This window comes from Zonotrichia albicollis, chromosome 5 (assembly GCF_047830755.1).
Source record: "Zonotrichia albicollis isolate bZonAlb1 chromosome 5, bZonAlb1.hap1, whole genome shotgun sequence".
NCBI lineage: Eukaryota > Metazoa > Chordata > Aves > Passeriformes > Passerellidae > Zonotrichia > Zonotrichia albicollis.
Window position 1 is genome coordinate 14,135,827 of NC_133823.1, and position 27,509 is coordinate 14,163,335.

General features: G+C 42.7%; 1 protein-coding gene across 1 annotated transcript; it reads right to left on the reverse strand.

Moving 5' to 3' along the window:
• Window positions 1-243: 243 nt before the first annotated feature.
• Window positions 244-27,509, reverse strand: RASGEF1B (RasGEF domain family member 1B). The gene is made up of 14 exons (XM_005485356.4): window positions 27,333-27,509; window positions 15,175-15,357; window positions 13,616-13,738; window positions 12,707-12,844; window positions 9,926-10,141; window positions 9,752-9,826; window positions 8,356-8,451; window positions 7,672-7,774; window positions 6,896-6,975; window positions 6,413-6,508; window positions 4,893-4,988; window positions 3,128-3,251; window positions 2,415-2,487; window positions 244-1,606 (listed from the first exon to the last, which is right to left on the reverse strand). The coding sequence occupies exons 2-14, from the start codon at window positions 15,349-15,351 to the stop codon at window positions 1,582-1,584; spliced, it is 1,422 nt and encodes a 473-aa protein (XP_005485413.1). The 5' UTR covers window positions 15,352-15,357; window positions 27,333-27,509; the 3' UTR covers window positions 244-1,581.

The following is a 27,509-nucleotide window of genomic DNA, read 5'->3' on the forward strand; positions in this document are numbered from 1 at the left end:
GGGAGAGGAGGAGAGGAAACCTTCTCTGTCAGGGCTTGAAACCCAGGTGAGAAGGGAATTCCTTGTGGAATATATAACTCAGAGACTTCCAGTGCCTTGTTTCAGCAAACAGCTGTAGCTAAGGACAGTATCCCCATTAACAAAGGCTACCTCAACATGTTACTGTGGAATTCAAAATAAAAATATATGCCTGAAAAGGCACAGACAGAACATAAAAACCACCTTACCTGAAAACTCAAGAGATGCAGTGCAACAAATAAATATATTTATTCTTACTTTTTTCCTTTTTTTTTAACAACAGCAGCAGAATAATTGCAAATAGTTTGGTTTTTTTTTGCCAAGTATGTACTTTGCTTATTGATTTTTGCATCCAGGGTGATCTACAGCTACAGCTTAGTTTTGTATTTCTTTTTCAATCAGGTTCCTCCTAGGATAGATAAGTGTGACTAAGTATTCAGAGCTACTAAAAACTTATTAGGTGTGTAACACAGTGAACTACTTCACAGTCATAAACATAATCCCTAAAGCAAACACACAGGAAGACTGTTTTGTTCATAGATTGAGTGGAGAAGAAACTCTTTTTTTCTTTTTAGCATCTTACTGTTTCAGTCAAAGTGGATTGTGTTCTCCACTGTTACCCTTTCAAAAAAAAGGCAGTTATAAAAATTACTGAATAAAAACATACATTTCTCACATTTCAACAGTTTTTATGCCAGTTTCTCACTGACTATTCTAGAAAAGTCAACTTGTTCAACCTAATAAAAGAAGAAGGTCAAGTATGGAAAATCAAGAGTAAGAAAACTGCACAGTAAAAAAAGTGTGTCTGTAGCATGTAGTGTTAGTTGTAAAGAAGTGAACAAAAGAAAAAGCCTCTCTAGAAGTTGTAGAGCTACATAGCTACTACCTTTTTATAGTAGGTGCATTTTCTACCACAGCTTAGATTTTTATTACTTTATATTTTTTTAAATAACTTAAAATAATAATGAGTTTGCCTGCCAGCAGCCAACTCAAAAACACATTGGAAAAAGACAAAAACCCCAGCCACCATTACAGTGGTAGGGAGAAATTCTCCTCAGCAGCCAATTCTTGTGTCCAGTCCTTTCCCTTCTTAGCAATCCCACACTTTTGGGGTATATTCAGCTTATTAGGAATGAGAGCTCTTCAATGCAGGCTTGGGTTTCACTGAAAGGAACGGTGAACATTTCCCCTCTGTAGCCTCCTGTGAGTCCTTCTAGCAGCTCTGCAGAGTCCTTGCAGCAGCAAGCTGCAGCAAAAGGAAAGGAAGGAATATTCCATCCAGGTGTGAAATGATTCATAGGCAGCATCTGAGATCTTCAAAGGATTCTCAATCAATACTTCAGCCTGAATCCCAGATGAGTGGGCTGTGACTTTATCTCATCTGTCAGATGGGAGAAGCCGCCTGTTTGTTCTTGAATTAACTTCTTTCATCTTTGCTGCCACAATATTGCAACTGACTGCACATCTTTCATCATTCTGAGCGCCACTCAGTGCACAGAAAAGTAAACCAAGCCATGGCCATTGGCAATCCGTGTAACACAGCAACAGCAGACAGGGTGTGCACTAGACTCTGCCCAGAAGCGCTGACCTGAAAGGCAGAGGGAAATGCAAATGGGTAAAGGCAACCATAGAACCATGTAAATCTTCTCAGACAGAGTGACTGTGATAAGGAAGCTGTGAAACTGAGATTCCAGCTGCTACAGGTCTTGTCACCCTGTGTAACTCTGTGGAGTGTCTGTGCCCTGATGTAACTCTCTTCTTGTCTCCTCCTCAAAATGAGTGGCATCAATCAGATGGAATTGTTACGTCCCCAGCCTCAGTGGTTCACATATCCTGCCACAATTAGTAAAATCAAAGAGCTGCTGAGACTGCATTCTAACGGCAGTAGAAGAAAAGCCAAAAATACGACTTTGCTGAATATTTTTCCCCAGCCTGAGCTCTAAATTGTTAACTGGTTTCATTAATGCATTTGCCCCAGAGTGACCTTTAGGCAAACCTCAGCCCTGTCTGAAAGGCTGGTGCAGAAAGGGATGCAGAAGCTGTGAAAACATCTGTATGGCATCCAGAGCGCTCTGTATAGTACTTGTGAGGAAGTGGGTATTTCTTGGAGTTTAGAAAGCACTTTTTGCCTTCACTGAGTAACACAAGGAATTAAAAAACGAAATTACTTATTTTAATTCCCATTTCCCAAGGGAAAGAAGGACCAAGAGGGTTTAACATAAAGACTGAGTGTTCTATTTTTTCTAGGAATCCAAGAGACTGGGGTGGGGGGATTTACAACCATGCTGTACCCCATCTGTTGAAACATGTAACACACCATTTGGTTTTAACTGCTTGATGCTTGCTCTGTATCCTATTCTGTTTATTTACTGATCTGGGTAACCTCTGACACAAACCTTAGTGTCTTCCATCTGTCCTTTTCAATGTGGTTCTCAGGACCTTCACTTTCATAGGAAGCCAAGTAAAGTGCTGCAATCAGAAGCAAATACATTATGTTAGGCCTACTGGCATTTTAAAATTTGCTCTCCTTGCAAAGCAGCCTGAGTTAAATGAAGCAGGCATGTATTATCCATCCCTCAGTTTAGGGCTTCAGAATCCCATTAGGAAGTATAGCATTGCTTATAATTGCACCCAGACAATGCTAACAAACTGTGCATGAGAACAAAGACAGCCCTGAGGGGGGAAAAACCAACCAGTGGAAACTCAAAAGCATGAGGAGAAGAAAGCACTCAAGAGAAAATAAACTGAGCCCAGGGACATGATGCTTTGTAAGCAGCCAGTGAAGTCCCTGTTTTCTTCCTTAAGCAGCACCCTTCAGTGCAAAGTACCCTGAAAGTCCACATAAATGCATTTCATGTGACATTTACAGGGACCACATCACATTAGTTCATTCTATTTCAGAACCCAAGTTGATCCTCACAGACTATATGCACATAAAAGAAAAATCTTATCTTCTCTGTCATTTGTAAGGGAGGAACATTTTCCACTTGCCAGACAGAGATGTCCTCAGGACAGTCTTTCCTTACTGTGAGGAAGCCACAAATTAACACAGAAAGAGATTAGGCAGTAGTCAGTGACACCAGCCCTGCAGAAGCCCAGAGCTCCTTACCATCATCACTGAAGACTGGGACAGAGAGCAAGTACTGCAGAATCTTCCAATCCCTTTCAAAAGGACACTCCACTTGCTTCCATGTCATAAATTCACTGACTTGTTTTGCCAGTTCCCAAAATTTCTGTCAGAAGACAAAGCAGAAGAGGTTGCTATACATTGAATAGCACTGCTTATTCTGAATATTTCTTTAATAAGAAGGAGAGATCTTGGTTTGGAGACCAAAGCTTGTTTGATTGTCCTTGGCTTTTAAGACAGAATTGAAACATGATCTGACTCAACAACTCAGCTTCTAACTTTTGTGTTCCTGTTTCAATTTATGGTAACTTCCCACTCCTTCAACTTCTTAAAATTGCTGTTGTGAATACAAATATAGCAGACCATGTAGTACACTTAATTTCCTCTTTCAGGGAGCTAATAATACTCCTTATATCCAAATTTTAACTTCATTGATGCTTATGCTTTTTGTTTTGCAATTAAATACATAGATTTTCACATCAGATGCTTAATACTGACATTTCAAAATCCAGATGTTTCCTGTCAGTCAGCAAATACGAAATGCTCTATTTTCTTGCTGGAAATGTATGTCAAAAATAAACACTCCCCATGTAGTGATGCCATTATTTGATAAGCTTTTTCAATTGAAGTTTAACATGCCACAAGAGCAGGTGGATTCCTTGAGCAAAAGGGCATTGCACAGCCCAGTTTTAGAACCTTTAGGCTAACTCAGGCCTATGACTACAACTGAGATGTACTGCACTTTTGTGTGGATGACCCAGGCTTCCTGAAAAATGAAAGTACCAGGAAACAAATCACTGGGTAACTCCCCCTGTGTCAGATTATAACCATGAAATCAGAGGCAGAAAAACTACTGGAAGACAAGAGAGTCAAAACTCCCTTGCTGCTGCTCTATCACATATTTCTTCAGAGACAATCTGAGACTTACACGCATGAAAATGGTGCCTATATATATCTTGATAAAGGAAGAACTTGTTTTTTATGTGAGGAATTAAAAGATAAAGTCCTAAAATACTAATTTGAATGTCACCATTATATTTTCTGGAAAAATCTCTTTGCCCAGGATTCTTCCCCTGGGAAGCTGAGAAGCCTCAGAGAAAAATGAAAACAATAATTATCTGATTTGCTTCTCCTGTGTTTTGCTGCTTTGGAATGTGTTTGGAGATTGTTTACCAACAGGTCGTTGTTTGATTGGTTTCATGTGAATTGTTTTGACTTAATGACCAATCACAGTCAGGCTGTGCTGGACTCTGGAAGGAGTCATGAGTTTTCATTATTATCTTTCAGCCTTCTGTAAGTATCCTTTCTCTATTCTTTAATATAGTTTAGTACAGTATTTTTAATATAATATAATAAATTAGCCTTCTAAGAACATAGAGTCAGATTCATCATTTCCTCCTTTTGATGGGGGACCCTGAAAATGACAAAATGTTCAAGTGTGGTATTAACTATAATAAACCTGTGAACTGAAATGCTGAGATGAATTTGAGCATGGGAAAGAAGTTCTGACTTTTTTTTCCCCCATTAAAAAACCTGGGAATGTTGAAAGTTTCTATAAACACTCCATCTTTGAGAAAACTGCTTTTTCCTGACTACCTCCCAGCTCTCTTGAGAAGTTACACATATACTCAAATTCCAGTCTATGTTTGCTCTCCCAGAACCCAGTGGAAATTGGACAGTGATCTGCTTTAGTTTTCTGTTAAAGGGGCTGAGCCTGCACTAAAACCACACTCAGTGCTCCCCTTACCTCAAAATTGACGTGGCCATTGGGAAGGCGATTGGCACAACCCTCGTTGAGGAAGTAAATGTCTTTGACCAAGAGGCTGAAGAAAGGTATCACGATCTAGGGAGAGAACAGAATTATCATCAGTCTGGTCCTGAATCAAGACACAATGGTCTACAGAGAAAAATGAAAGGAAGTCAGGTGATAAAAAAGGTAAGCACAATACAGAAGGACTAAGGATTCTACATCTTTACACAAAAACTGTGCATTCATTACATTTTAAAATACAAGTGTCTCCATGAAGTCCTCCATTTTTATGTCATGTCCTTCTTGTTTTCATTTTTTTCCTTCTTCCTTGCAGAGTCCAGAAGATAAATGGTCAGAGGCACCTACTTCTTACACATAATTCCTGCAGAGTATCTCATAGTGTAGCTTCCCTCTTGATAGGACTGACTTGGTAAATGAGGGGAGATGTCCATTGAAGCATGGCAGGGAATATTGGGGTAGCAGCACAAATGGTTTGAGCTACAATTCCCTGAACTCATATAAATCATGGAGCCTTGGTACTGATTGCCTTAAAATGAGGCATTTCCTGCCAACTGAACAAAGAATTTTCTTTGGATAATGCTGGAGAATTTTACTTTCTTAAAATGGCTCTATTTTAATTTTCATCCTATGGAAGTTTTCACAGCTACACATTCTTGTTACAACTGGGGATAAAACAAATACCACTTATTATTTCCACAGAACACTTCACTGTGCCATATTTCAATATCTTTTTTTTTTTTTGAAGTCTTAAAACTGACTTTTCTCTGAAAAGAAGTAAGCCTCTTATATATAGACTTCTGGTACTTTGAATGGTATGTGAACAGATCCTGAGGACTCAGAAAGACACTGCATGTATAACAACAGTATAGATCAGCAGCCTGCACGTGGATTTACTTCATCTGCCTGGTAGTTTATTCCATGAACTCCAAGATCATGTTTATTCAACACAGCATGAAGTTCTAATATCATAAGGAGTTGACGAGCAACTGCATCCAAGTGGGGAGCAGCTGGGAAGCTGTTTGCTTCCCTTCCACAAGAGTCACCACTGAGATTCTGCATCTAAAGACTATACACAGGAAAGGGACACCACAGATCTGTCTAGATTTGAGGTTCAGAACACCTTTTATGAGTAAGTTTTAAAGCCTTTCCACCTTAAGCCATGAATTACTACAAGTTCAGAACAAGTAGCAGCTTTAAGAACAAATTACTGGCAACCTCATGTCAGCCCTAAGCCTTTCTGTTTGTAGTATGGGTTTGTGAGATACAGGTGTCTGTCAAACAGAAATGAGCTGAGGCAATGTACTTATTTCACTTAAATAATTCAAGTGATCATTTAATGTTCGGACTTTCAGCCAGCACCAAACTGATCTGGCAGCTTTTTATAAGCCAACCAGGGATAGAGTTGGTGAGAATGAGAATTCCAGGATAAAGGTTTACCACACAACTTAACAAGCACATTTCCCTTTTGCCCACTGCCAATTCATTTGCAAACACACCTTCTCTCTGTTGCTGTGAGCTGTCAGGGACCTCTGAGTCGCTCCACGCAGAGCAGTTCGGTAATTGTAAAAATTGCTGGAAGGGTCCATCTGATGCTGCAAGGCATGAAAAGATGCAAATAATGAGGTACACACAACCCTTTTTCAACTGAGCAACTCTTAAATAGGAAAAGGTCTTCTGAACAGCCCCACAAAAGCAGCTTTGTAGAGGACTGAGGTATTGCTCTGTCTGTTCATTTGATAATTTTTTATTTTAAAAATGTCTATTCAGCGCAACAAGGGATCCAATACATTCTCTTGGACAAATCACAAACTCATATAGTGCAGCACCTGCATGATCTTTGACAAAGATCAGCTGGACAATATCCATTGAGAGCACAAATAAACTAAATTAAATGCCATAATGAAACCAAACTCACATTTTTGAGCAGTTTAAAGTAACATGTATTAACAGCCTCCTGTCCAAATATTAGCCAAACTTACCTCAAGAATATCAAATTTGGCTGTTTTCACTTTTGCCCAGGTTTTCTTTAATCGAGACACAGGACTCATGTTCATGCCAGCTTGATATAAAAGAAAGAGATTGTTGGAGTATTAAAAAGAAAAAAAAAATCTTCTAGGTAGTTTGGACCAGTAAGTATTTACAAAGCAAAGAATCTATTACTAATAACAAGTATTTTCAATGAAGCTACTCAAGAAATCAGTCACTAGTTTCTTTAAATTCCAAAATAACCTTGGAAACAAAATCTTCATCTCTTACAGAATGAAAGCTCTAAAAAAATGCTATGACATTATTTAATGTGGATTTGATAAAACACATACATACAACAGGAAGTTCAAATGAGTGTTCTGAACACCATCTCTTACACAATTCATTGAAAACTACACCTAACTATGAAGTTTTCACATTTCAAATGAAAAAGAAATTCCCAGTATTTTTGTACCATATATAAAGAGGTGTGGATTTCAAACCACTAGGATGTGACAGAAATTATGGAAGACGTTTCAATTCTCCATATTACAGGGAAAGTAACTATTCCAATTTAGCACTGAAGTTGGTTTAAAAAAAGTGGGGATTGAGGTCTCTGAAGAGTTGCAAAGAAAACTTTGGTTTACACCAACTTTATACTACACACATAGCACCACAACAGTGTTGAGCAACTTCATGCTGCTGACCAAGCTCAGCAGTAGCCTTCTGTGTGAAGCGCTTTATCCAGATTTAAACAGGGATAAAATAATATCTCAGTACACATACTTACAAATAATAGCCATTAAGGAGTTGAAGTTGCCAATGTTGAAACATTCCCGTGCCACATCGATGAAATATTCTATCACTCTTGCTCTGTGCTTCTTCTTCACAGGCTGCAAGAGATGCATTTGTAGGGTTATGCTCAGCAGGAAACAGCACTCAGACACATCCCCAAAGAAATAAGACCCCTGTTAAAAGTCTTTTCCATATGAAGCACAGTTTCACACTATCCTTTATGTGTAGAATAAGTTCCACTATTGTGTTCAAAAGCCTTCAGGACAGCAAGGACAAACTAGATCCTGGGCAGGCAGAGAGCAAGGACAACAGGCAAGGAGGCTCTGCCAAGAAGAAGGATACGAAGAGCAGCAGAGCAGAGCAGAGGGTCAGCCAGAGGAGAGAATGTGCCTCAATTCACAAGGGCCTTCCAGAGAGGAGAACAGCAGGCCAGACACGCTCACGTACCAAGAAGGGCTAACCCAGAATAAATCATCACTGTCACACCAACAAGGCTGAGGCACCAGTATAATGCTAAAAACACTGCACTTATTTCCTCTTCAGACATGCTCTGACTGCATCCAAATGTCAACAATTACAGAACCAAGTGAATGGAAAGTCCAAAAGGCACCAAACTAGAAAAGGCTTCACAGTTTTTGATAACTAAACAAAACCTTCAGGACAAAGAGTCCTTGCTCACCATGCAGATTTCTGTTGCAACCAAGTAACTGAGCCTGTTAAACCACTCCACATAGGCTTCAAGATTCCGAGTCTTCTTTCGCTCCCTGTAGCAGCTCTATAGACAGAAATAAAATAGCAACTTTCAGCACCATTTTCATCTTTTCCCTGGGAGATCTTTTGGCTTTCTGCCTTGCCATTCCCAAACACTGTCAAGTAACCAGGAATAACTCAAATTACCCCAAGTGACAAAAAAACCTTAGAGGGAAAGCAGCAGTGGTACTATTCCAGCATGTGTAACTTCCTCCTGAGCTGCTGGCCCAGTAAAACACTGCAGCAGGCATGTGGAATGCTTTAAGTCCTACTGGGATTCTTTAAGGAGCTAAGACAGACTTATGCAAACAATCAGGGATAAATATCTGCATAAAGCTCCCCTTGAATACACACACTGTTTCAGTCCTTACTCCTGTCCCTCTGATAGAGTAGATAAAACATTAGGCCCTCTGCAAGTGCAGAAGGAAAACAGATGTCAGGCACATTATGTTTGGCTGTTGATGATAAATGGACATACTGCATCCTAAGTTTGGGAGATCAGCTCTACCATTTCGATGGGATTATCCCTTTTCTGAGCAGTGCTATGCTGTATCACCTTGGAATCATTCCCACACCACATCTCAGGGCTGCCTAAAAAGGGGCAGGCAGCAGTTTCAGTGATCTCTATCTGGAAAAACAATTTCAGAGACCATCTGACTGAACATCAAATTGTAGACTTGCATCATTCTATTCTGTTTGTCAGTTTAAGGATAATTCAAGTTTTAATGGATTGACTCTGTCACAGTTTATTTACAGAGGTTAAGTCATCTTGAAAAACATAAAAAATTAAGTCATTTTGAAAACAGCACTCAAAGAGATGACAACTCCATCATAGCTGGTTAAAAACACTGCATATTTTCCCTCCATCTCACACAGACCTAGAGCCCTCTGTGGTCTTTTTGTTATGTCTATTTGCTCTACCTGCAAATTCCCCCATGTGCCACTTGGCTGCAAAGAGTTCAGTTTACTAAAAAGGAAGAACAGATGTTGAAAATGAGTAATGCAGAAGGCAAAGTTAAACTCGGCATCTTCCAGCTGTAGGCCACATAAATGGCCTGGGGAAAACATTCACAGGATTAAGTTCTCCCTTAGCTTAAGTCAGAAAACCCAGGAAATGTGTTCATTTAAGTCCATTTGTTGGCTGAGTTCTTGAGCTTCAGGAGTTGCACTCCAGAAAGAAAAAAAAAAACATTAACAAAATGTTTAATGGGAATACTAAAGCTTTTCTACTGCTCCTCATTTATTGCTGGACCTCACTCCCAGCTCATGGTGCACCTGATGGTAAATTATGCATTTCAGAGCTGCTCCAGATCTGCTCCCATTACCTTGTCATTATTCAAAGGATCCTTTTGCACAAACGCCTGGATAAATTCTTCTGGTCCAATATAATTGAGTCTCTCCTAAACAAAGCACAGAAGCAGCCAGGTCATATCCCCTGTTAACCTGCACTTCAAAAAGAGGGGAGGGACGAAGTCATCCCTGGGAGGGTAACAACTCACGAGCTCTATGTGTGTCAGCTGCTGAGCTAACACATAGGGATCATTGCAGACTGTGATTATGTCCCTCTGCACGGACTGGGGCTTGGTCTTCAGGAGTGTGAGGCGATCTGTGGATGTGGAGGCATCGATTTTGGCCAGCACCTCCTCGTACTGGGTCACGGCGGCCAGCTTCCGCAGCAGGGTCTGGAGGAGCTGCTGCACGCTCTTCCTGTACATCTGTTAAACACCACACTGTCAGAAAGCACTTCCAAAATGGGAGAATACAGCACTAAAGTCTGCACAACACCACAGCAGATGGATGCTGATACCTGTGTCTCTTGTCAAGGTAAGCTCTATTATGTGAATTTGTAATATCAACATCTCATCAGACCAAAAGGAATCCAGCTGAGGGTTTAAGCAGTGATTGTCTCACAGGTTCAATATTGACCCAGTCAGCTCAAAGAAAAAATGTGTTCAATCCACTCCCTGAAAAGCGCCAACCACCACAGGACGAAATACAAGAAATGAAAATACTCCATCTTCTCCTGCTTAAGACCACAGAAAAAAACAAAAACGTGGTCGTTCAGTGATAAACAAAGGGCCTGCTATTCTCTGCAGCAAATCACGACCAGTTTCATCAAAGTTAGAGCTCAAACTTGCAGTGAATCTGAGAAAAACGAGAAGATAATAAAACCATCTCTCTCTTCTTTTGCCTTTGTAGGCCTTTCCATGTAGTGATTTAAGTTACCAGGAGTGACAATTTAAAGCAGGAGCAGAACTCAACTCTTAAGTAGATAGATCTGTGTAACCAAGGGGGTTACTCTTCCAGATTCCACATACCATCCTAAAGCAAACAACAAAACCTAAGTGGCTTCAAAAAAAAAATCATCTAAAAACTATTGTCTGCAAACTATAGTATGATCAGTCCAAGGCAGCAATATTTCCTTTACTCTGATGAATTTTTCCTTTTCTCCAAAGATTTTCCCAAATATGTTGTTTTAAAGGATAGATATGTGAGTGTGGTGAGAGGCTTTGGTTGTACTCTTACTACCAACTCTTAAAAGAACTGGAGTACAATAATTCAGGAAGTGGAATAAAAAGCTCTAAGTAGAACTGTAGTGAACAGGAATAGGAAACTGCTTCTTTTGTACCCTTTAAGGTAATGACTCACAAAAATCCAAGTGATCTGTAGAAAGGCAAGGTCAAGGAAGTTGCCATTTACTGTTCCAAGAAGTTCACAATAAAACAAGTCAATTTACTGCAGTGGTTGCCTTGTCTTGTTAAAGGAAACATCAAAGTCAAAAACCCTCAAAGCTACAGCCAGTAAGGATTTATAGTTCTCTGAGTAAGATTGCTCCCTTTGCATGGTTTCTAGCAGCTCTGTACATCTACCTTTCCCTTCAGTAGACGATTTCACTGTTTAAACTGTCTGTAGTGCCAGAAACTTCACTGCAGACAACCCTTCCCTCTTCTCATTTCATTCTTCCATCCACCAACTCAACTTCCTCCAGGCTAAGCAGCTCTTTCTCTTTGTGCCAGTGAGTATTTTTCAAGTGGGTGTGAGCCCTCAATTGCAACTACTTTGCCTGGAACTAAATTCAATTTCCTACCTTGCTATGAAGAGTATCTAGAAACAAATCAACCCGGCCCCCCTGGAGTGAGGGCATCCTTTTGCCCCTTCCCAGCCCAGAGCTCCCTGGAGCTACCTTGCAACCTTCAGCTGGCACATCAAATTGTGTCTCTTTTTCATTTGTATTTCCTACCACATCTCACTCTCTTGTCCCATCTTCTGTCCTGCCCCGCTTTGACAACATCAAAATGTATTTCAGCTTCCAAGTTCAGCTTTTAGGTTTGTTCTTTTCCATGCTTGTGTACAGCCTCTCAAGGCCCTTCCAGGCCTTTGGCAGCACTCTCAGCTTCTCTGAGTGCAGCTTACCTCCACGCCTGTTAATGTGCAGTTTGCTGCCTCATCCACACCATTACTTAAAAGCTTATATAAGGAACACTGGTCCCTGAGGAACACTGGAAACAGAGTGCCATTTAGCAATTGCTACTTGTGTCTATAGTTCTTCCAAATGCCACTCCAGTGTCTTTTGCAATTGCAGTATTATGCCAGCTACACAGGATTTACTTACTGAAACATTTTTATTTCCCTTCCACTAAGTAAATAACTCTTGGCTTTTGTCCAAGTTTATTTGAGTACTTAACAGACAGGCATCAGTTAAGCATCAAAATATTTCATAATACCCATGTGGAACTTCCATCTGAAAAGTGGGATTTTGAGATTTCTTTGTGTGCTCCATCCACAGGAAGGAATAAGACACACTTCCTCTGAGTTAATACTTAAAGCTCAAGACAATACTTTCTGGTCCATTCCTGTTTTGGAAATTTCTCCCCAGACCTGCTGTAACTTTTCTATTGACCTACAGGTCAAAGGCCCAATTCCAACACACCTTACTTAAGAAATGATCAACATTAATAGGGATTTCTTAGCTACTGTCCCAGTTAGCTTCTTCCAAGTAAAATGACAAATACTAACATCCACCAAGTTGTGTCTGTCTGCACAAAATGGGATTATGTTATGGGCTTAGAGGTGGAGACAACCTTGCCCATGCTTTGGAGATCTGCTTATGCTGTGTGGTGTCATCCTAGGCTTAGGTACCAGACAGAACTTTTTCCCTACCAGCACCTTGGTAATAAATTTTCCTAAGCACCCAGAGCCTCACCATGTTATTAACAGCAATATCAAAGCAGTAATAGGAATGCCTTTTTATCCAGTAACTTTGTGTGCAGGCAACTTACCTCATCCCCACTGGCTATTCTTTGTGCCAGCTCCTTTAAGTTCCTCATCATTCTTTCATCTCGGAAATCGTAAGGAAAAGTCTCTGTCCATTCAGTCAACAACTGCAGGATTTTTGGTGCAATTTTCTGGGTCCAGTTCTATTTGGAAACAGTAGTGAGGAATGTTACATGTAACAGCAATGCAGGAAATATCCAGCTCAAAGGAAACAGAATTCTGCTCTGCAGGATACCGTGGAGTGTAAGGGTATGAATGTCAGGTAAATTTTAATCTAAACTTCATTCAGCACTGGATATTATATGCCAGAGCCAATGGCCATGGAAACCAATGAAGAGACTCTCATTGGTTTAGCCGACCTCGAAATTAGGCCTCAGGTGGGTGGAAATGACTCCCCTCATTATCAGGAGTGCCTCAGTGCAAGGCATTGATTAGTGTTTCCGTAAGTTATGACTAACCCTCAACAAAGAAAGTGGCAAATTTCAGATGTGCCAGGACCTTTGCATGCACTACACCTTATAGGGAAAAACTGTGTACAGAGAAGGGCTGGTGAAATGCGCTGGTGAGAAACTGCCTTGGGCATAGTGACCACAAAATGATTTTTGATTCTCGGTGAAGTAAGGAGGAGGGGTCAAAAAAACCCTCTACCTTGGACTTTCAGAGGGCAGATTTTGGTCTGTTCAGGACCCTGTTTCACAGATTCTCTTGGTAAAACAAGCAATGCAGCAGAAGCAGCAGCCCTCATGGAGGACAGGCTGAGCAGTGTGGAAATTCCCCACAAATCTCACTGAATAAAGGGGCAAACTCTAATTGCTTGCATCAGGTTTTCAGTCTGTTCTATCCCACTGAGGACCTTCTCGAATAGCAGGGTTTGGGCAGGGAGCTGGGAAGTCCCTGAGAGTGTGGGACCTCACCTTGTCCAGGCTAGGCTCGCTGAGCCTCTGCTGCTCAGTGCACAGCTGGCACACCTTGGCCATGAGCTCGTACGGGTGCATGAAGAGGCGGGAACTGAGCAGGAAGGTGAAGATGTACGTCCTCTGTGAGCAAGAGGAAGACAGAGAAAAGCATAAATTACCAGCATTTTTTATATTTTCTCAAAATGCCTTCCTGAAAAATCTGCTCTTTGTACTTTACTATCTGCAGAAGAAAACTACAAGTGGCTCTGCCAAAAGCAATTACTACAGAGGTAATAATTTAATTTAATGCTTATCATTGCTCCAGAACCAATATTACAAATTTGTGCTGGAGCCAAGTTATGCAAGATTAAACCAAAACAAGGCAGGGCAAAGGTGGTTTAGCTCTCCTATTGCACACAGCCTTATTGCAAGCTTATTATCTGAAATTACTCAGAACAAAATTTCAACTCATCTTCTCCAGCTCTACAGTAAACCTTTATCTCCTGGGTGAAAGCAGAGGGAACTACACAGCTTATTTTTACAGAATAAAAATCAGTAACTGATTCTGAGGTTACAGGAGGAAGCTCCTTATTTTCCTTCGATTTTTGATGTATCATGATTTGAACTCATTGTGAGACGAATATTCAGGATATCCATTCCACTTTCCACTTTGCCAGTAGTTAAGTATCCATGGCACCCACTCTACAAAGACTCTATAATGTTCTGGCTCTAGAAACTAGGAATAAATAATCCTGTTTGACCAACCAGTGTCTAAATTGCTACATATCTGAAGTTTACACTAAGCATTAAGCAGTAGCTTATGTAATGTGCTGCTGTTAATTCTAACCCAAATTAAAAAAGATCCTGTCTTGGAAATGTGAACAGATCTCTGATAATAACAGAAGCTGAATATAAGCAGAGTTATGTCTTCAGCAGGAGCATGTTTACAAATATAGCTGCAGTTTCATCATTCACCAATTATCCCCTTTCCTGCCACCTTTTGATACCATTCTTTTTTATCTTCTTTTCTAAGAATTACAGAAAGTGTCTCAATGCATGGATGTGCCCACACGAGTCAAAAATTCTCAGATGACAAACCTCCTGTTGTCACATCCAGCCTCTGCTGATCCTAAATAGTGTGGTACTAGTTCAACATTTTGGTTGCGCATTGCAAGTACATGTCGACCTCACATGAACAATGGGAAATATGCACTAAAACCACTCGGTTTTGCAATAAATACTTTCATTCTGTCACAATGGTGGTCATGCCTTCCTCCTCAGCTTGCCTGGCAGCATTTTTGGGGGTTAATGGTACACATTGTCCATCAGGCAATAAGCCAGTCTAGGTGTGTGCTTTATAAATGAGTCACAAGTTGCTCACCATACAACGGGAGTAATAAAGCTTTGGACTTCCTAGGCTGGGTGAGTTATTGCAGGATGCACTCAGGTAAAGCACATGTTATCACTGCTGGTCAGCCAGCTGAACCCCTTCCTCAGCCATGGATGGGACACAATCTGCTCTTGCTGCATGTTTCCCTTCAGGAGACACATCAGGCCTGGCCACACAGTTAACTTACATCAGGATAGTAATCCACGTTGGGTACCAGGTGCTGGATCAGAGCTTCCAGAGACCCCGACAGGAGATTGTTGTCATGGTAATAGAGCCCTCCACAGTTGTCCTCTTTTGACTGATACAGGTTCCTGTTGTAGCTGCTGCTGTCAAACATGGCTGCAAAGGGAGGTGTCTGTGGCATCTTGCCCTGGGGAGACACACAAAAGAGATAAGGGATAATTCAGGGAAGGTACAATGTAAGGGGTTTTCTATCTCCCAGAGATAATACAGCACTAGAAAAAAACCCTCAGTGTCACGTCATGGGTTACTTGCACACAGTAAAGACTGCACTGTTTTCAAGCCTGTGCAGGCCCCTCAGGAAAGGGCCACATAGGCTTTCACCACTGCCTGTCACAATTGCCAGGTGCTTCTTTCCTATCTTGCTGTTTCCTTATTAAATGACAGATAAGATGTCCAGGCTAAGAGTTAGAAGGAGGTACAAAAATCCTAACAGGTTTTGGGAACTCAGACTTTCTATAAAGCTTTTGGGGATGTGGTACAACGTTCACTTTGGTCAAATCCTGAAAGCAACTCCATAAGAGCAGCACTCTGAGGGGAAGCAGGCTCATGCTGTCCCAGGCTGACACACTTGCCAGTGCAGAAGGAGAGAGACTGAAGTGAAGCCCTGGAAAAGTCACGTGAGAGGACAGTCTCCTTTATGCAACACGACAGCCATGTAACTGCAATCCCAAACCTCCCATTTCCCAACTCCACCCTGGCAAATTGGTGCTTGGTTTTCCCAATAACACTGTGACAGGCGTGACCCAGGCTAAAGCCTGATGCTTCAGTGCATCTGCCTCCACCTACCCTCTGAGTGGCTGTACAGAAATTTGGAAAAACTTGCCTGGGCATACTTGCTTACCACTGCTGTCCAAGTTCACCAATGATACAAAAGATGAGACCAGATTCAGAGTTTTGTTAAACCTTCTCCCCAGATTCTGTGAAAATGTGAAAATATCCAGCCCTGTGTTTCCCAGCTTTAGGAAAAATAAAGCAATTACTCATCAGTTTGCATCTCAGTGCCTGTGGAATCAAAATATCAAAATGTCTTTCCAAAGAAAAGATCAGTCAGTGCTGCAGGCTGTTTAGTCACTCAGAGCAGTGGGTGGGCAGCAAGGGGGCCAGGACCACTCAGGAGCTCTTCTGGTAATGCAATATCTGAAAAGGCCAAAAGAAAAAATCTCTCTGATTGCTTGAGTGTGGAGTTATAAACTCCTTCCTTCTCCCTCCTTCCCTGCTTTCTGGGAGTAGCAGCTCTTGTCAGTTTAAGGAACTTAGGTTTTATAGCATCGATGGGAAGCTAAGTTTGTGCCCAGTTTTAACCCCAAACATGCTGGTTTAGTTCTACTGCAGCAGTTACTTGTGGGAACCCAGGAAATTCCTCTGACTGCCCTGGAGGGCTCGAGCCCCTGCCCAGGGGGCCCAGAGACCTTGGCACGGAGCCCAAGACCCCTGTGCCTTTGATTTAGCCCTTGGAAAAAACAATTACCAACCTTTATATGAAGAATTACAAGCCACGACAGTTTAAGTAGAATGATAGTGAATTTATCACAGGGTAAAAAAATAGATATTTTTGGGGTTTTTAGAATGGGGGTTAAGGGGGCAAGATGGAGGGATCTGGGCGTGTCCAGCCTTTCTCCTTCTTCTTGGCCTCCATATTCTGCTGTGATGTTGGCACTTTTAGATTGGTTTAGAGTAGAAGCTCACTAACATAGATGATAGGTATTGGGAAGTAATTGTAAATATTGTACACATAGTTTTTAGTATAAAAAGATAACACTGCCCTGAGGCAGGCAGAGTGCCTCTGACTGTCTTGCTGAGCAGACCTTGGCAGGCCAGGAGAAAGAATTTTATAGATAAGAAACAATAAACAACCTTGAGAATGAGAACTGAGGAATTCTGACTCCTTCTTCGATCTCTGAGCTGGGAAAAGAGACATTTTAAAGTATCTTGGGGTCACTCTGACCAGCTAGAGAACCCAAGAGTTACTGGGTGCTGATGGGCATTCAGGGAGAGACAGACAAACTGAAAAAGGAGATGGATGGCACTCTGTTTCCAACCCTACCCACAACTTCAAGGCAAGGGAGATCAAACTGAGAACACAATATCCACAGGCTGCTGTGCTCATGTGTCGACATGTGCATTAATGCATAAGAAAAGCATTAATGCCTCTGAGCCATCATTGTAAGAGCAGATGCTGTTTCTTTTCTCCCCATTGTATCAAACCCTATTTGGGGAAAAGGCTCTTTAATGCCACAGGCCCCAGTGAACACCAGCCTGTGAAGGCACCCCGTTTTGAGAACAACTAGTGATGTGACAGCCTGGAGACAAATAGAGTGCTGCCATCTGTGTGCTCCCCTGCCCACAATAAAGCACTTTTCAGAGTGAGCTCGGTGCAGATGAGAAGCTATTAAGTTATTAGCCAGATTCCTTAGCTTGGACCTGGAGCACTACACAGACTTGCTGCTGCTGCTGGCAGTGTGTCCAGACAATGCAGACATTCAAACCAGCACAAGCCTGAGTGGTTCAGTAAATAAACAGCAAAAGAAAGCCAAAAACAAAGGCAGAGAAGGACAGTGGAGAGAGCCTCCTGGCCTACAGGACCTGTGCTAATTCCACCTTGAGAGGTGCCAAAAGATATCTGCATCAAAATGGGAAAGACTGGAAAGTCTCAGTGCCTGAAAAGTGACATCAGACACTCTATGCAGCTGTTCAACCAGCATTTCAATTCCATTCAGCCTGAGGAACTGGGAGAAGAACAAAGTAAAAACACATACCACAGTGTAAAGTGCAGGGCTGAACTTAACTGGGTTCCTGTACAAGGGAGTTCAAGTTACTGGGCAGGTGAAGTGCAAGCCTATCATGGCCAGGCTGTGCAGCAATAAAGCATCCTGATCCAAAAAGACTCCTAGTCCTTCAGGTTCTTTGCAAGGCTAATCCAGTTTAAGGAACAAAACTTTACTGAGGAGCTGACAGGAACCTTCTGCAGTGTTTCCTAGGTTTTCATATCCTGCATGAAAAGCCACAGACTTGAACCAACTCCAAAATATTCTTCAGCCCACTGACACTGAAAGATGCCCTGTTTGCACCAAAATTCAGATTTTTTTTCAGCTACTGTAGTGCAGTCTACTCAGTCAAAATGCAAGTGGTAGTGAACAGTGTGTAAACACTGCAACCCACCAAACACTTGCAGCACTGTGGCTCCAAGGTCTTACTCCACAGGGAAATGAGAAAGGCTAGTCTGCATCTGCAAAACAACTTGAAACCAATATTAGCCCTTGTAAAAAACCAAGGTGAGTAGTTGTTCCAACCCAGATCTCTGGTAACCAAACCAGCCTGATTCAGGGTGAGCCTGGAATGTGCAGGGGATTTAGCCAGACTAGCCAGCAATTAGTTTTGATTTCATGCAATCCTCTCAAACACAAATCAGGCAGGTTGAAGACACAGTCTCCTAGGGCCTCATCAACAGAAAAGAAAAAATCATCAGGCCATTAATTTGTAACCATGAAATAAAATTCTCAAAAGTCTGTCCCCAAAGGGCACATACTGTCTCACTTGTTTGCTATCTGTTTCTGGAAGCTGCTGGACAGAGAGGGCTCAGTCCTGCCTCAGTGAGACACCAAGCTGTGGTGATGCTCTGTGTGGTCAGATCTGGGATTCACTTGGAAGTGAGCAGCACACAAGACATGTTCCCCATGCGATGAAAAGGGCCGATAGCAAAGTGTGACAGAGATAAATATAGCGTAGCCAACTGGGTGATTCATACAACACATGTGCTTTTCCAGCATGACTCCTTTATTATCCTGACTTTGACTCCTCTGCTGTATTTTATTTGTAGGTGGAGGCACAAAGCAGCATGCTTAATTCTAATTAGAAGCTTCTTTAGCTAAAGCTTCAGCTGAACCCTGCCTTCAGAATAACTTGAGTGGACCTCAAATTTGGTTACAGAGCAGATAATGGTCCACAAATCCGTGGCATATAGAGCACAGGTATCTTGGAACCTAAAAATATTGTTGACAAAGCACAGCAGGGTAAGATCTGACAAGCAGGAATTGGGAAAAAAGACAAATATTATTCCAATGAAAAATGTTCTGGGAGTTAAAAACTGGAACTTTTTAACTGGCCTTTGGAAACATTTGGCTAGTAATCACATGGAACGCCATTTATCTCTTCTCTCTTTATTTTTTTTCCCCAAGAGTGAAAAGGGTGGGATTTTTTTGTTTTGCTTTGTTTTGTTGGTTTTTTTAAAATTTTATTAAAGATCTGACTTGAAGGAAAGAGCAATGAAATAATTTCCTGGCTTTACCAGTAATGCTCTCCTGTGACAGAGAGAAGTCAAAAACTCTGCACTGTGGAAGGAGGAATACAACATTTTTTTTCTGCATTTAGTATCATTATGGAGAACAGGAGACCTTGGGCATTGGGGTCCATATTCTGCCTGTGAGTGGCCTCTGACAAGAAAGAAGCCTCAACTTTCCCAGAACAGCACTGTAAATAGGGAGTGAGAGCCAAAGACGATGTGCTCAAACCCCCACCATCTCCTGCAGGAGCCAAGTTTCAGTCTGGCAAAACTAAAGGAATCAGACGTGGCTTCCAAGGCTGCCAAGTGCCCTTCCAAACCTTTATGTTAAACAAACAAAAAAAAAAATCTGTTTTCTACTATAAACAGTGGAAGGTTGCATTGGTTTGTTTTAATTTATATTGAAGAGCTCAGGCTGCACATCAGATTCATAAAACAAACCCAATAATATGGACAGCTGGTATCCTTCATAGAAGCACCCACTGAGAAGTTCAGTAGTAGCCATGAAAGGTGCCTTTAAAGCCACTGCCAAACATTTTCAGGTACAGTTTTCTCCCACACTATATCCCTCAGGCAGAGGAATGGTCTGAGTCCCAAGGCACTCCTCCCCTTAAAAGATGCAAACTTGAGAAACCCAATTACATCCCCTCAGAGCTGTTCCCCATACAATCCTAAACCCTTAACCACATTTAACAGGTGATTACCATCCCCCATTGTTATTAAGGATGCCATCATAAAACTGAGGTATGGCAAAACAAAAGACTGACTCCCTGCAGGAGCTGAGCTCCAGAGAGGGCTCTCATTATCCCCGCTCTTTCTTTTGTTAGCAACAAGCCTACAGAAGCCCTTACTGGTCCTTAGCTTTCTTAACCCCATCCCTAACCTCCTGTACAATTTCTCCATATTCCTCCAAACTTACACCCCCTCCTTGTCTCCCCAGCCTGTCTTCCATGGAAAGCCAAGAACCTTCCATTCCAATGCTCCAGCCACTGATGCCAGTGATATCACACCCAAGCAGGCATGTGCATGTCTCTTACTCTCCCTGTTTGTTCCTCATGCCATGTGTGTTTGTGTAGAGGTATCGGAGCCAGGCCCTGGATAAAGGTGACTGGAGCAGCTGGAATCCTTCTGCAGTGCTTGGGGCATCCACCCAGGCTGCCCAAAACAAAAGCATACCTGACCCAGGGGCCGCCCATGGCATTCCACACAGCTCTTCCTGGTGTGTGTGCTTCACTCACAAAGCCTTTTTTGTTTATTTTTAGCACTGAAAGGTAAAGGGAAATTTTACAGCTCAAGCTACTGAGAAGATAAGAAACCTGAAAAACTCCCAGATGGGTGTTTCATGCGTCTTGCAGAAATAAAGATCACGTAATTATCCCAGCTCAAGCCTTCTTGCTTCCGCTCTTTGTGGTGAATTTGCCATACAATTCTCAGAGTGTGACTTCAGCACCAACCCTGAGTTATAGTTCCTTCTTAGAATTACTTATAAAGTGCATCTTTAAAGAGGCAGAGTACAGGATATTTTTTCTTACTCACACAAGACATGAAAAGGGGAGTGGTATTGGCTTTTTCCAGACTGAAATCAAGAGCAAAATTAAGAACCTCTCATAAGGAACCCAGCCCAGAGGAAGAGGACGAAAACTATCCATGCTGGATAATGCCATAACAATAGAAAATACACCTTGCACAGTTGCTGGTGGGGCAAGAAAAGACCTGAGGTGCATGTAAGAAACCTGACTCAGCCTTAAAGCACTCTTTGGTTTTCACTAAAACAGCAGAGGAGGAACAATTTTGTAAAGTTTTCCAAAAATCACCCAGGCAACAATAAGCTGCAAAGGAAAATGAAAAATGCCAGCAAGCAAAGATTAAAACAGGAACTGAATTTCAAGTAGGGGCATTTTCCTCCTGAATGTGCATTTTTCTTGGGTCTATAAATAGACCCTACTGATGATTTGGGAAGGTCAGATGCAGCACTGCTGACTGATCACTCACATATGAGAACTCTGGCACAGTAATTAAGTGAATCCTGAATGACTTGAAATTAAAGTCCTTGGATACTGAACAGCAGAGGTGTGATGGGCATGAACACATTTGTGGGTTTACTTGGGAGCATTAGGAACATTGTGGGGCATTTAAGAATGGCTTGAATTTCCCCAAATCTGCAAGCATAGAAAAAGGGAAGGAAACAAACAAGTTCCTCTTTGTTGCTGATATGCTGTAAATCCATGTCACCTGCTTAAGCCCCACAACTCAGCTCCCCTTCTATCCTTTCCCATCCTCTTCTTCAGTGGGGCAGGAAGAGAGAGAGAGTGTAATGATGCTGGAAGTGGCTGTGACAGCTTGCTGCAGTGCCAGAGGAGCACATGCAGGCAGACTGCATCACGGCAAAAATCCCAGCTGCAGGAAAATTACTCAGTCCAGGGTGAGGACAGGACATGTGTTCCTCCCAAACAAAACACATGATATAATTTGTCTGTGTTGCTGGACACACAAAAGCAACAGTCTTGAAACACATGACACTAAAAGGATGCCACAGCTATAACATATAATTTCTTAAAGCCCTTGTCTCTTACTATGACCACAGTGCTGCTGAGATTTCTGTAGGTGAGAAAACTGAAGAGACCACAATTATTTAAAAAGATATGAAGCATGCTCCATTAGTGACTGATTAATATTTTTGTTAAGTTCATTTTAAGTTATTTTTAATTTTATGGGTAATTTCTTCATCTGGATGCTGTTCTTTTACCATTTGAATGCAAAATAAGGCTTTCCCCGTAAAAGTGAAGGGATTTTGTACCTTGTACATCTTTTTGCTAATCCTAGTTTCAGAAAAGAAGTTTAAAACATGAATAAACAGTATAAGTATATAATATAAAGTGACATGATGAATTAGCACAGCAGTAATTAAATGTCAGAAGGCACAAGAGATTCTAGAAAAGTTCAGTTCATTGCATGCTCCATAGCGACTCTTTTAAACTTAAGGGATTTACAGAATGAATGAAAAGGAAAAATATGCACAAGAGTCTTTAGGCCAGCCAAAGGATTCAATGAAACACCTCCCATGTTAAAATACAGACAACACACATAGCTACTCTTTTCTACCAAAATTTCTGAGCTGACAGCTGGACTGAAAGCAAAAATGCTACTAGAGCCTTCCAGTTCTTCACCTTACTGAAGCAGGGTGGGGATTTTAGAAGCAAAGCATTCCCCTTATTGGACCCAGTGAAGCACAGAACAGTTTTGCCATTTGCTCTTAAATATTACAGCTTAAAACACTAAAAAATACAGCCTTAAAACACTAAAACCTCACCTCTCTGCTCAGCCAGCTGCAGACTGGTTTGTCAGGGCTGCCATCCACCAGCAGGATGCAGAAGAGCTCCAGAGCCTGGAGGAGCTCACCAGCCTGGCTCCCACACCACTGAGGGGCAGCTGGGATGCTGCTCCTCACTCAGCTGATGGGCTGCTGCAGCTCTGAGGTCAGGAGTGTGAAGGCAAGGGAACAGCAGTGATGCTTTATTCCAAAACATCACACTGTAAAACCAGTGATTCAGCAGCTGATTCACGGTGCCTGAGATGTCCAGGAATGGGGTGTGGGGTGGGGTGGACAGATGGGGCCTGTGATGCCACCATGCTATGCTACCCCCCTAGTGAATCAGAACTCTGACATGAGCCCTGTAGCTCTGTATCTACAGAGCTCTGCACTCTGCATCATTTCTGTAGCAGGCTTTGTGCCTCCTGCATACTTCAAGCTGACAAAACTGAAATTTGATGTTTTCAACAGAGATGGGAGCAGATTCCCCTATTCTACCACCAGAAGAGAATCACTGTGGTATTAGACTTTCACTGACCTTGGGGAGTGTGATCCATTCCATGTGGCAGGGATGTGAACCCTGGGATGTGACAGGGATGTAATCCTCACCCACCCCAGGTCATCCAAGCCAGAAGATCCACCTTCTCTATCTGCATGGGCAGCAGCTAAGCACATTCTGGACCATTTCAGAGTGACAACCAGCTTCATCATGAGCTGTTCCCATATCTATCCACAGAAAACAGAATTATTATGGCAGTATTTCAGTGCTTAGACCTGGCACCTGGTAGTTTGGATCTGCTTCTGACTCTGCTACAAGCTCCTCACGTGGCTTTAGTCAGTTTCTCATTACTGCATTCCTCTGCTTGACAGTACAAAGAGGGATAAGTATGGGGTTATTTCCTTTCATTAAGCACTAAGATCTTTTTTCAAAAGGTGTACAGAAGGTATATCTTATATTATTGCCAGGAGCATGGTACTAGCCTTAAGCATGAAGCTCTCTTGACATGGTTCCTTCTTCAACCTCATCAAAGCAAGATATCTTCTGAATCCCAAAAAGTCTCTGCAGACACCCATGCTTAGCCTTTTGGTGCTACCTACAGTACACTTCAAAAGAAAACACCTTTCTCTTTTGTAATCATAATAGGCAGCCAAGTTATAATTTAGAACAGCAAGCTGCTGCAGTGTTAAATAACAGTACTAAATTTCATTTAACTGTTTCTACCTAAAACCTCATTTCCAGATGTCTCTGCCATTTAGATGATGCAGAAAAATGCTGGTTTTAGGGCAAACAATTCATATGATCTTTTTTTCCCCAGGAGTCCTTATGTCTCCATGAGCAGTACAGAATTTTCACTGACACTTCAATATACAGCAGGTTGAAAGCAGTATATTCACAGTTCTTGCAACAGAAATACTTCAGTCAAAGTATTTACTGATCACCCTACCATCACCACAACAACAACAAAAATACACTTTCCAGTATCTAGATTGAAGATAAAAATGGATGGCTGCACTTTGTCAGCTAAGAGAGGAAGTATACCTCTGTATCTGCACCAGCTACACTTGCCTCTCACCCATTTATATCTGGGCTGGGTATCCGCCAGAGGCTTCTAGAACAGAGCAGGGTCTGAGGTTCAGAGGACTTGTAAACAGTAATCTGCAATCAGCTTGCCTGACTCCTTGTGAAATCAAAGAGAAGTCTCTTATAGCCAAAATGACTGCAAAGATGTTTTTCCCCAGTCTGGGCAGGGCCACAGCAGCCTGGTTTGTGCCAGCCTTCGGGACCAGCAGCAGTTCCCGTGCCCGACTCAGGGTGGACCCCTGGGCTGTGCAATCGATGGCCAAACGCTCCTTGCCCCGCAACAATTACAGCTATTAAGTCACCACCCAGTAGGTATGATATTGAGCAAATGGACACCACGCTGGGCTGTGAAAAGATCATTACAAACGTGGCCTAACAGCGCCTGAACCCCTGCAGGATGTTTAAGGGAGGATCAGCTCTAGTCCTGATGGACAAGTACAGTCAGTTCAGCACGCTACATTCATGCAGAAAGCACCTGGCCCTGTATCAATGAGAGCAATTACCTCACAGAATACCCCACTCCCCAGGCTGACTCAAGCTTATTTATCCTCTGTCTTACTCCTCATGAATCCGAAGGTCTCACAGCTCCCAGGCTCCTCTCTGCAGGTGTGTTACCTGGCATTTCTGGCCCTATTTCCAGGTGTGACCAGAAGCAGGCAGAGTACCTGACCCCATGGGAAGGGCAGGTGACCTGGGCAACATTTTATTCTGGGGAGAAGATGCATTTTGATGAATCAAACCCAAAATAGCCAGAATGCATGGATCTGAGTCATTCAGTGCTATTCTGGAGCCGCCTAGGGAGAGTGAGCTGGATTGTTGTCATGATCCTGCACATTTTCTATTTAAAAATACAGCCATACTAAATGCCACCCCTTCAGGTTCCTCACAGTAGCAATTTAGTTTTTTAATACCACTTCTTACAGCAGCTAGAACAGAGGAGAAATTAGCAACAGCTTTCAGCTGGAGTCTTTGCCTCCTGTTTGTAAATTAATGTATTGTCTTGCTGTGGCTGCAAAATGCTCTCTGGAAGCTTAGTTTACAAGCTCATTTTCTATCAAAGTGTTTATTAGATGATGTGGCTCAGTCCTTCATACCCGTGCCAAGCAAAGGGCGCTTGTCAGTGCTTGCAGAGTACACCTGTGTGTTTACTAACATTCGGAAAAATCCTTAAGTATGTGCAATCACAGACTGTGCCTCCTTCCCTGAAATGCAGGCAGTCTATCCGAAAGAGCCCTTGGGATATGCCAGCAAACCCTTACAGTAATGTACAGCACAGACTGGCAATATCATCCACACACAGTCCTTCCTGTCTTCACCCCAAGAAAACCTCACTTTTTAACCACCCAGTTAGAAAAGTAAAGCCCCACATTATCAGCTTTTCCAGTTCATATTCCTTCACTGATCACGCTCCAGGGCTGCGCTGTGCCTGTCACTTGTGTCACAGTGTGCCAGCACTCACCGCACAGGCCGGGAGCAGGCACGGTGACCCCGCACTCCCCGGGGAATGTTTGGATAACCCACACAACCCACACACAGCCACCAACACACAGAGCTGTCCCCCAAAACCTCGGCAGAAAGAAACCACAAAGAATGCAAACCAACAGGGATTCAGCACACCACACAAAAAAAGCCTTTCACTCAGTGCGGGGCACAGCTGTGGGCTTAACCCCTGCTAAATCAGACATTTCTTTCTTCTTTTACAAAGATTTAACAAATCCTACAGCGGCCCGTTTCAGTCCTGCTGTTCAAAGGAGTGATATCTCCACTGCAGATCCAAAATCAGAGCTTGGTCTCAGTTCTCTCGGTACAGCTCATCAGTTAGCTACATGTCTTGAGTATATTTAGCATTGATTTTCAGCTGATTAACAGCCTCTCTCCAAGGCATCTCGTTTGGAAGCCCTAAGATAAGCCTGAGGAAGCCGTACTTCAAAAAGCTCTTCTCAGCTTTCAAAACAGACAGCCTGGAGACCCAGTCCTGCCTGCCCAAGTCCCAGTTTGTCACAGATGGCACAGATGACATCTCAGCCCACCAAGGCGCTAATCTCACTGAAAGCAGCCCCCTCAACATTCCTGCCTTAGAAATAGCCGCCCGAGGTACAGAGCACCTCTTTGTTCCCGGCTCTTTTGATTTTTCAGGCCATTCTTGCCCTTTGAGAGGAGCCAGCCCTCCTCCGCTGTGTTCCGGAGAACTCCTCTGGAAGAGTTCCTCATCCCCCTGTGTTGTATTTAGCTTTACCACGAGCAGACTGGGAGGCACTGCATGTTAGGGCTGCCTTAGTTTACAGTCTGGACTGACACACTGATCTTGGGTCATTTAACACTGATTTGGGGTCATTTTACATTGATTGGGGTCACTTAACAGTCCTCACTCGCCTCGTACCCCCGAACTGCTGCCACCCCACACAGCGCAGGAGGCTGAAGTTTTATCACACTCTCACTCGGCAGATGCCTAGTGAAACACACACATACACACACAGACGCATCCCGCCCACACCCCCATTTTACCCAGCCCTACAAACACAATCTGGTAAATCAGTGCTTTTTTATCCTTCCCACTCAAAAAAAAACCCCCACCAATCAGTTGAACTACCGGGTGTAAAGAAAAGCGGGGAAAGCTTCTCCAAGGATTATAGCCACGGAAAAAAAATCACATTATGCAGTTTTAGGATGCTGTTTTATCTTACTATAGAGAAGGAGATAAGGACTCAATCACTGCACCACCACTGCTGGGTTGAAGTCTTCCCCAGTATGCTGATACCCCCCAAAAAGTAGCTCTGTCCGTACAGAACTGGGTAGCCAGGAAGGAATGAGACCGTCCTGCCGGAGGTGGCAAAGAAGACAGTAATGGATAGATAGATGGATGTACAGACAGATAGATGGACGGAAGGATGGATGGATGGATGGACCGACCAGACGCACCGCAGACTATACCTGGAAGTAGCAGGTGCTCCCGGCCCCAGACGCTGCTTTAGGGCTCTCACGCACTCATCATCCCCGACACGGCACAGGACAGCACGGCTCGGCTCCGCACGGACTGTGCCGCCGGCGGGCGGAGCGCCGGGAAGCGCCGGGAATCGCCGCTCCCGCCCCGTCCCGCCCCGTCCCTCC